The sequence below is a fragment of the Delphinapterus leucas genome, chromosome 1 (assembly GCF_059928025.1).
Source record: "Delphinapterus leucas isolate spDelLeu-1000000601 "Yukka" chromosome 1, BTC_Dleu_Yukka2, whole genome shotgun sequence".
NCBI classification, from domain to species: domain Eukaryota; kingdom Metazoa; phylum Chordata; class Mammalia; order Artiodactyla; family Monodontidae; genus Delphinapterus; species Delphinapterus leucas.
In genome coordinates, this window is record NC_143129.1 from 177,875,141 (window position 1) to 177,886,250 (window position 11,110).

The 11,110-nt window shown below is 42.4% G+C and overlaps 1 protein-coding gene across 1 annotated transcript in view; it reads left to right on the plus strand.

Annotated features, from left to right (window-relative positions):
- Positions 1 to 11,110, plus strand: part of SDHB (succinate dehydrogenase complex iron sulfur subunit B) — a 33,862-nt gene that overhangs the window by 1,453 nt on the left and 21,299 nt on the right. Inside the window, exon 2 of the mRNA XM_022598424.3 lies at positions 8,694 to 8,821. Within this exon, the coding sequence (XP_022454132.2) occupies positions 8,694 to 8,821 (128 nt within the window). The remainder of the gene's footprint in view (positions 1 to 8,693; positions 8,822 to 11,110) is intronic.

Sequence of the window (11,110 nt, forward strand, 5' to 3'; positions counted from 1 at the left end):
AGAAAGAGGACTGCCTACCAGAACCTCAAGCTGGTGCCCTCTGAACATTAAATTGGTGATTGATAACGACATTTTTACCAGTTCCTTTTATAGCTGCTGAGCAAGCAATTAAGTTGTGAGAGCCCCACCAACGAGAGTGAGTTCTAAAGCTCAGGTCCCTCTTCCAAGCATGAATTATAGGAAAGGCTGGTTTCATAGGTCAGTGTTGTAATTCCAAGTGAGGCCATTGTAGGGCCTCCCGAGGGCAGAGAAAATAGAAGATTCCCCCACACATGCACCCTCTTGTAGGAATATGAATTCAGACCCACAAAAGCCACCTAAAAAGTAATGAGCTTGGTGTATTAGCTCTGAGTACATTCAGGTTCCTAGGAGTCTAGGACACAGTAGGATTTCTCTTGTGAATTCCTTTTATTTAGTTTGCACCACCGAACCACAGTTCTGCCTGTATTTAACTGTAATGTATTAACTGTTGTTTGTGTTGTTGCCTCATTTCTTCGTCTAGACTCTGTATTCCTTGAAGGCAATTACCACCTACTTTCAGTTGTGTGTCATTGCTCCTAGCATGGCAGGGCTTAGGATACCTATCTGCCAATCGGAATAATACGAGAACTGATACGGTTGCCAATACTAGAAAGCAGAACTTATTTTCTGAGCCATGCTAGAAACTTGGCCCTCTAGTTAATCCTATGAGGTAGATTTTAATACTCCCAACCTTCTTACCAAAGAGGAAATAAAATCAGAAAGGTTAAGTAATTTGCCAAAGAACATCCAGCTACTAAGTGGTAGAGCTTGGATTTGGACCCATGCCACTCACACATCTAGCTCCAAGCCTGCTCCTTAAGGAAGATTTCCTAGGGACATAACAAGCTGCCTTCAGCATGATACAGAATTCCCCCTTCTCATCCTCCATCCGGTTTCAGTCCAGTTGTTGATGATCTTGCTTCTTCCCTTAAATTATAAACTGTGGGTTTCATCTTATCCAAGATTTCCTACAAAGGTGCGCTAAGCCTTGAATACTCACTAGTTTTGTAGATTGAGGTAGAAATGCTTTTGAAGGACCGCCCCCCCCACCACCACCTTGGTCATGGGTTTGTGGTATAAATTTCTGGACGGGCTACAAAGAAAAAGAACTCAAATTTTTGCCCACCTCCCCACTTCCTCCTGTATATCCTCCTTTTCTGCCTGTTACTGTGGGACAGTCGGCAGCACTCCAGTGGCTGCCCTTCACTCGTGCTCTCTGTCCCACTGCTTATTCAAAGATAGCTCTCCAGGGCTTCCCTGGCAGCTCAGTGGTTAAGAATCTCCTGCCAATGCAAGGGACATGGGTTCGAGCCCTGGCCGGGGAAGATCCCATATGCCGCGGAGCAACTAAGCCCGTGCGCCACAACTATTGAGCCCACTTGCCACAACTACTGAAGCCTGCGCACCTAGAGCCCATGCTCTGCAGCAAGAGAAGCCACGACAGTGAGAAGTCCGTGCACTGCAATGAAGAGTAGCCCCAGCTCACCACAACTGGAGAAAGCCCACGTGCAGCAACAAAGACCCAACACAGCCAAAAATAAAAAATTAAATAAATAAATAAATTTAAAAAATAAAAAAATAAAAAAAATAAAGATAGCTCTCCATGAGAATTCCCTGGCTGTCCAGTGGTTAAGACTCCACGCTTCCATTGCAGGGGTCATGGGTTCAATCCCTGGTCAGGGAACTAAGACCCCACAAGATTTGTATGTGAAAAAATAAAGAGGCAAAGATAGCTCTCCAGAAAGTCTCCCCTCTCCCCTGCCTTGTCAGGTTTTCCTTCTCTGTTGGATCAGCAGCAGCAGCACACAGCATGGTGTAATTTCTTCCGTCTTAAAAAACAAAGAAAAGCTGGATCCAGCCACCACCCCAGTTCTCCACTCATCTTTACAGAAAAATGTCTCAAGAGGTGTCTAAACTCGCTGACCACAGTTCATCTCCCCACATCTTCCCATGAACCTATTCCAGTCAGACTTTTCACGCTTACCACTTCACGGAAAGTACTTGGGTCAGGGTCACCAGTGACCTTGGCTTTATTAAATCCAACGTCAGTCCTCAGTTCTCATGGTACTTTGCTCTCTGAAGCATATTGTTCACTCCCTCCTCAAAACACTTTTTTTGGCCTGACTCCCAGGACATCCCAGGCTTCAGGTTTTCCCCCTTGCACGTTGGCAGTTCTTTCTGTCTCCCTTTGCTGATTTCTCCTTTTTGCCCCAAGTTCTAAATGCTGTGGCTCAGTCCTTAGGCCTCGTCTTTATAGACACTCCTTTGGGCTTTAGATACCTCCTAAATTTATGTCTCCAGCCCAGACTTCACCCCAAATCTTCAGATTCAGATGGCCACCCAACTGTATTCTCAAAATCTCCTCATGGATATTTAATAAACTTTGCTTGCCTAAAACCAAAATCCTGCCACACACACCAACTTTCCCTCCCATCTCAGTTGATGACAACTTCACCCTTCACGTGGCTTGGGCCAAAAACTTCGGAGTCATCCTTACTCTTTGCCTCACTCCCAATCTGTAAGCAAATCTGTCAGCTCCTTCTTAATTAAAAACTAACCACTTTTCACCATTTCCACAGCCACCAGCCTCGTTCAAGCCATCATCATCTCGTAGCTGATTATCGCAGTTACTTCCTGCTTTTCTTGCTTTCATCTTTGCACCTCTACAGTTGGTTCTCAAAACAGGAGACAACATGATCCTTTCAAAACTTGTCTTTGTCACTCCTCAAAACCTTCCAGTAGTTTCCCATCTTACTCGGGGTAGAAGCAAAAGTCCTTCTAAGGCCCTGCGTGGTCTGGTTCTTCCATTAACGTCCTGATTTCCTCTCCTGTCCCTGTCCCTCTCACTCACTCCATTCTCAGCTACCACCGGCGCCTCGTTTCTCTTCAGACACATTCCCGCCTGAAGATGTTTGTGCTCTGTGCTCCCTCTGCGTTCTGTGCTCTTCCCCTAGATTTATGTGTGGCTTGCTTACTCACCTCCTTTGGGTCTTTGCTCAAGTGTCAGCTTTTCAGTGAAGTCTTCCCTGGCCACCCCATTTAGAGTTGTCTCCAGGATCCCTATTCCCCTTCTACCCCTCCCTCCACCCCCATCATGGCATTTATCACCACCTGACAAACTATAGGTTTTACTTGTGTGCATCTCCTCCAATCACTGTGTAAGCTGCACAGGACTGGGATGTATGTCTGTTTGGTCCTTGATTCCCCCAAAGCCCAGAACAGTCCCTGGAGCATAGTAGTTGAACAAATAAGTGAATGACTATATCTGGACCAACTACCGCCTAAAATCTTGCTGATTGTATAAGTAGAGTAAAAACTTTTGCTCTGTGGATCTTTTGGGGGAGAGGAATTATCTTTTTGTGCTGTTCTGTTTTGGATTTGCATTCTCACCACTATATAGCAGCTACAAGGTTGGACTTTGGAGTCAGATGACCTATGTTTGAATACTGGCTCTTCTGTTATATGACCTTATTCTCATTTTTTAATTAAGAATAAAAAACTTTCCTCATAGAGATGTTGTAAAGATTAGACATAATTTAGTACGACATCTGGCACGTGGTAAGGGCTGAGTGATGAAAGCTATTATTATTACTTTCTACTACATAGACACCTACAGAACAAATTTTTAGATTTCTTTGTTTGGGGAATGTTTTAATCACAGCTCCCATAATCCTGTGGATTAACTCTTAGTTCAGCCCTCAAGATGAACAAAGTTCCATCACTTTTAGAACCACAACCTGCCCTGGCCATTTTGATTTCAGTATCTTCTCTCTTCATTCCTTTTAGCCCCCCCTTACCCCACCAAATGTTGTATAAAATACGTTGTATACAAAACTCAAAATGAATTTAAATTAGTTGTTTTGGAAAAAAATTAGTGACACTTTGGGGTACCCCAAAACTTATGTTGGGCTTTATCGCCTTCAGATACTCTGTTGTATGGGTTTTTTGTTTGTTTGTTTTAATTTTTTTTTTTTTTTGGCTGCATTGGGTCTTCGTTGCTGAACACAGGCTTTCTCTGGTTGTGGCAAGCGGGGGCTACTCTTTGTAGCGGTGCGCGGGCTTCTCATTGCGGTGGCTTCTCTTGTTGCGGAGCACAGGCTCTAGGCGCACGGGCTTGTTGTGGTTCGTGGGCTAAGTAGTTGTGGCTCGCGGGCTCTAGAGCGCGGGCCCAGTAGTTGTGGTTCACGGGCTTAGTTGTTCTGCGGCATGTGGGATCTTCCCAGACCAGGGCTCGAACCTGTGTCCCCTGCATTGGCAGGCAGATTCTTAACCGCTGCGCCACCAGGGAAGCCCCCCTGTATATTTTTTAAAGGCATTTTATCCCTTTCCCCCTACTACCTGCCGCAGGCATAGCAGCCGCCCACTCTGGGAAACAGTTTAGCAGTTTCTTAAAAAGTTAAACATATAACTACCATACAACCCAGCAATTACACTCCTGGGCATTTATCCTAGAGAAATGGAGACTTATGTTCACACAGAAACTTGTCCACAAATGTTCATTAAACTTTACTCATGATAGCCCAAACCTGGAAACATCCTGCATATCCTTCAGTGGGTGAATGGCTTAACAAACTGAGGTGCATCAGACCATGGAACACTACGTGGTAATAAAAAGAAATGACTGTTGAGGCACATAACTTGGCTGAGTCTCTAGAAAGTTATGCTGAATGGAAAAAAAACCAGTCTCCCAAAATTACATATGAGATGATTACATTATATAACATTCTTAAAATGACAAAATTACAGAAATGTAACAGATTAGTGATTGCTAGGGGTGAAGGAGTAGGAATGGGAGGCCTGAGGGGCATGGCTGTGGCTGTAAAAGTGGATCTTTGCCGGGATGGAAATAATGTTCTGTACCTGGACTATATCAGTGGTAATACTCTGGTTATGATACTGTGCTGTAGTTTTGTACAGTGTTACCACTGGGGGAAATGGAGTGAAGAGTACACGGGATCCCAGTATTATTTCTTATAAATGCATGTGATTCTACAGTTATTTCCAAATGAGAAGTGTAATTTAAAAAACTAACAAATCTATGGACATACGCAACAACATGAATGAATCTCAGAGCATCGTGTTGCGTGAAAGAAGCTAGACTCAAGATGTACTGTCACATGGCATGTATATGAAATTCTATAAGAGGCAAATCTGTAGTGATAGAAAGCCGATCAATTGCCAGGGGTAGGGAGAGAGCGCTGACTGCAAAGAAACACTAGAGAACTTTCTGAATGGAAATATTCTATCATAATTGTGGTAGAAGTTATATAACTTTATCAAAACTCATCAAATTATACACTTAAAATTAGTGAATTTTATTGTAATGAATATACCTCATTAAATTAACAAAAACAAAAAAGGGGGTGTGTTAAGCAAGCAAAAGCCACTGGAGCTAATATCTTCAAGAGGGAATTCCCTGGTGGTCCAGTGATTAGGACTCCACGCTTTCACTGCCGAGGTTGCAGGTTCTGGGCAACTAAGATCCCGAAAGCCATGCAGCGCGGCCAAAAAAAAATAATAGTAATGTCTTCAGGAATCTTTTCACTTCCTCCACTTCCTCTTAAACACCACAAGGTGGCATTAGCCAAACATTCCTGTCATTTCACAATGGAGCCCCTAGTGAAAAGTGTTCATTTGTAGAAATGACTTTCCTTTTATTAAGGATCTTAGCCAGCTTGGTGGTAAGATAAAATACAGCTTTCATCCTCACCTTCACTTTTATTTTCTTCATACATTCTCTTCTTTTATGCTGAGAGCTGATATTTTCAGCTTCACTTAATTTGGGGCGGTTTTTGCCAGCAAGTAATAAACTCCATTGCATTTCTTGTAATTACTCAGTTAACCTTAAGAGTTTTTACTTTCTTTAACAGTGTATAAGAGAAATAGCTGGCCTGGAATACCATCTGAATATTTCTATCTTCAACTTATAAGTGCTCTTTGGACTGGCAGGATCCCTCATCACCATAGTGGAAGCTCAGCAGGACTTGTTGAGACCTTGTTTCATCTGCCTAAATGCAAAAGGGCTTCAAGGACTATGGGGTGGGGGCAGCTTAGCATTACAGTTAAGTCCCTTACATACGAACAAGTTCCGTTCGAGAGCACGTTCGTAAGTCCAACAAAGTTAGCCTGGGTACCCAACTAACACCATCGGCTATATTGTACTGTAATAGGTTTGTAATACTTTTCACACAAATAATACATTAAAAACAAACACAAAAGATGACATTTTTAGTCTTACAGTACAGTACCTTAAAAGTACCGTAGTACAGTATAACAGCTGGCGTACAGGGGCTGGCATCGAGTGAACAGGCAAGAAGAGCTACTGACGGGAGGAGGGAGAGGAGGTGGGAGATGGTTCCTTGCTGGAACCAGATGCACGTTCGCACCTTTGCAACTTGAAGGTTTGCAACTTGAAGGTTCTTATGTAGGGGACCTACTGTATACAGTAAGTGGTTAGGACTCCGCGCTTTCACTGCCGAGGACCGGCATTCAATCCCTAGTCGGGGAACTAAGATCCCACAAGCCACACAGCGCAGCCAGAAAATAAAGTAAAAAAATAAAATTGTATTAAAATTTTTAAATTAAATTTAAAAAATTGATAGACTGAGTAATGCACATTACCCTCCCTAACATGGATGAGCCTTATCCAATCAACTGAAGGCCTCAGTAGAACAAAAGGCTGACCCTCCTTCGAATAAGAGGAAGTTCCTCCTGCCTGACTGCTTTCAAACTAAGACACTGATTTTTTTTCTTGCCTTTGGACTTGAAATAACGACTCTTCCTGGGTCTTGAGCCTGCTGGCCTTTGGACTAGAACTATACCATTGGCTCTCCAGCTTGCCAACTGCAGATCTTGAGACTTGTTATCCCCTGTAATCACGTGAGCCAATTCCTTATAATAAATCTGTTTTCATATATGTGTATATATATGTATACACCATTGGTTCTGTTTCTCTGGAGAACCCTAACTAATACACCTGCCCTTAAGGAGTTAAGACGTAAAGAGAAGAAAACAGCACCAAGAAGAGACCTGAGAATATTCACAAATGAATAGTACAGTGTTTAGGAACATGGGTTCTGGAGCCAGACAGACAGACCTGGGTTCCAATCCTGGCTCCACTCACCAGCTCTGTAATCATGGGCCCATCACTTGATCTCAGAGCCTCATTTTTCTCATCTTTAAAATGAAGATTCAATGGAGTAATTAATATAAAGCATTTAATTTGGTGCCAGGCAATAATAGTGGTTTTTTTAATGAGTATAAACTTAAATATAAAACTTTTTTTTGAGCAACAGCACCCTTTTTGCAAATATGTTTTTATGGGGAGGCTGTTCTGGCTGAAGGAGTGAGAGAAGTCAGGCCTACCCTCTTAACCTTATCCTATCCTGGCAGCCCTTGGGTGGCACTCTAGGATTCCTTGGCTCGCTGTGTGAAACCCACTGGCAGGGACTGTAAGTGCCCAGGAGATGGAACAGAATCATCAGAGAGTGCAGGTCTCAGCTGTTTGTTAGTTCCCTAAATTTATTTTAAGATGCAATATTCTTTGTCTTGTTTCCTGCCATAATGCTATGGATGGAATGTTTGTGTTCCTCCAAAATTCATATGTGGAAGCCCTAATCCCCACTGTGGTGGTATTTGAAAATGGGGCCTATGAGAGGGAATTAGGGTTAAATTAGGTCGTGAGGGTAGGACCTGTATGATAGGATTAATGCCTTTATTAAAAGAGGAAAAGACATGAGATCCCTTTCCAACATGTGAAGATAGAGCAGGAATGTAGCTCTCTGCAAACCAAGAAGGTCCTCACTAGACATCAGATCTGCTGACACCTTGATTTTGGGCTTCCCAGCCTCCAAAACTGTGAGAAGTAAATGATTGTTGTTTAAACCACCCAGTCTTCGGATTTTTTTACAATGGCCCAGACTAAGACACCTAATCTAAAAACACCAGCATCTCATTTTGACAACTGCAGTGGCTTTCTAACTGGTTTCCCCAGATGTCATGTGACAGTTCTTCCTTTGTAAGCCAGTGATATTCTTCTCAAAAATAAAAATGATTGTGTCACCCACCTGATAAATTTTTATTAGCTTCTTATTGCTCTTAGGATAAAATCAAAACTTACAAGTCTTTCTTAACTTCCTTGAGTCTGCCACTCTTCCATCCCTTGTCAAGTCACCCTGCTTTACAGTGGACTTCTCTCCGTCCTCACAGGTGCCTGTGCTCTCCCCCACCCGGGCCTCTACATGTGTTGTTCCTAGGTTTATAACACCCTGTTCTCCTTCCCCTTCACCCCTATACATCAAGCCTCAGCTTAAGTATCATTTATAGAGCCTTCCCCGACCAGTTAGACTAGGGCAAGTCTCTGCTGCATTCTTCCCTCTCTCCACTTTATTGTGAATATTTCATTTCTCTTCTTGTTCACTACAAAGTAGATTCTACAAGGGCAAAGACTATGTTTCATTAAGCACCATTTCACCAGCCCCCAGCACCATGTCTGGCATATTACAGGTACTTATTGTGTGTTGGATATTGGATGACTGCCTATCCCAAGACTGTGTCAGTAATGTGTGGGTTTGTTTCCAGTATTGCAGTTTATAGTGGCAACTAAATAGAAGGATTTATCTTGCATTTTTAATGATTTTTTTTTTCCTTCTTGTGAACTTTTTAAATTTCAGGCCTGCCGTGGGGCCCAGACAGCTGCAGCCACAGCTCCTCGAATGAAGAAATTTGCCATCTATCGATGGGACCCAGACAAGACTGGAGATAAACCTCATATGCAAACTTACGAAATTGATTTGAATAAGTGAGTATCTCTGAAAGCTAGGTATTTGATAAATGAAGGTGAGCTCTTGATCTATTTCAGGGACATGCTTTTCCCATCCTTGGATTATCCAATGGCTCTGGAATTTATCATCTATTTTTAAAACAAGGTAGATACCTGATTGAAAAACATGATACCAAGAAGAACAACTTTTACAAAATTCGTTTCCTTCCTGCAAATCAAAGTATAACAGTTTCTAGGAATACTGACAGAGATGGCATTATGCATAGTATCTGAAGTCATTAACACATTAGCAATTTAAAAATACTCAATGTTTTTATGTTAATTTATGTATATGGACCTATGTATTCTATAACAGTGATAAGCAGTGTAAACTTGGCTGGAATGGTGATAGGCCAAGATAGGGGTGTAGTTTAAATATTAAAAATGATCCATACCTATGTATTAGCTTTCTGTTTCTGTCGTAACAATTGCCGCAAACTTAGTGGCTTAAAACAACATAGATTTATTATCTTATAGTTCTGTAGGTTAGAAGTCTGGTAAAGTTTTCGTGACTAAAATCAAGGTGTCAGCAGGCTGTGTTCCTTTCTAGAGACTAGAGAATCCGTTTTCTGCTCCTTTGAGCTGTTGGCAGAATTTAGTTCCTTATGGTTGTAAGACCGAGGTCCCTGTTTTCTTGTTGGCTAAAAGCTGAGAGCCATTCCCAGTTTTTAGAGAAACTGCATTCCTTGGCTCATAGTGCACATCGTCAAAGCCAGCAACAGCACGTTGAGTCCTTCACATTACCACTCCTGAACCACTCCTCTTCCATCTTTAAAGAATCTCCACAGGTAGCCAAAAGGAAAGAAGAATCTAGTGGGCTGGGCTCTAGCTTCCCACCACTCCACACCTCCACCTCCCAAGTAGAACCAGCGCTGTTCTGTTTTATGATCTGTTTTATTTGTAAATGAATAAGTATTTCTTTTGAACAAAAGCTTCCATGGCACCAAAAAAATTGTTTGAAAACCACAGGTACTTTAAATGCTTTTTTTAAACTCTATCAACACACAAACTCTTTTAATAAGATAGAGTTAATTGATATATAATCTTCTTCTCAGACAAAATTATCAAATATTCAGCAACCAAAAATTATTAATAAAATTCAAAGAAAGGGAAATTGTACAGGCCACATTTTCTGACCATAATACAATAAAACTAAAAATTCATATTAAGAACAAAAAAACCCTAATTACTTGGAAATTTAAAGCACTCTTTTAAATAACTACTTGATTAAGGAATAATAAAAATATTATTATCAGGCACTTAGAAAATAAAAACATTGCAAATTAAAACTCCAGAATGTGATTAAAACTGGAAGAGTTAAATTCATAACTCTGTTCTTAACGATAAAATTTAAAGTGATTGCGTTTACTTCCAGTAATGGCAGAATGGTTTCCCTCATACTAACCCTTCAACAAATAATAACTGTACGCTCTGGTTTATAAGATAAATATAAGAAGCAATGACCTGAAGGCACAGGAGAGTGAGCAAAGCAGGCAGACACTGGAAGGGAGTTGACACTTGGAAGTATAGGGTGCTGCTCGGATAAATAAACGGTTTTTGCATGGTTTTTTTACCTGAGGGCAAGCCCCGGTTGATGTGGGAGTGCAAGGGCTAAAACTCGATTAAAAAAAATCACAGTCTAGGGACTTCCCTGGTGGTGTAGTGGTTAAGAATCCGCCTGCCAATGCAGGGGACATGGGTTCGAGCCCTGTTCCAGGAAGATCCCACATGCCACAGAGCAACGAAGCCTGTGCGCCACAACTACTGAGCCTGCGCTCTAGAGCCTGCGAGCCACAACTACTGAAGCCCACACGCCTAGAGCCCGTGCTCCACAACAAGAGAAGCCACCGCAGTGAGAAGCCCGCGCACCGCAACAAGGAGTGGCCCCCGCTCACCGCAACTAGAGAAAGACCACGCGAAGCAACGAAGACCCGATGCAGCCGAAAATAAATTTATTGAAAACAAAAACAAAAAAAACCCCACAGTCTTAGTGTGGTCACTAGCTTGAATAACCAGATGATATACTTGGAAGCTACCATAGCACCAGAAAATGAGGGGGAAATCCTGGAAAGAAGTACAGAGGGGGAGCCCCAAATTCTGTTTATGAACTGTGCCCAGATCTTGAGTTCAGCCATACTAATGGTTGCTTTAAAAAACAATCAGGCCGTACTGAGGGCACCGGCAAGAGCGGGTGCGAGCGGGTGGCTGGTGGGGCTGGTGTGTCGGGTGGGCGGGCTGGAAGCTGAGTCGCCTGAGCCCGCAGCTTCC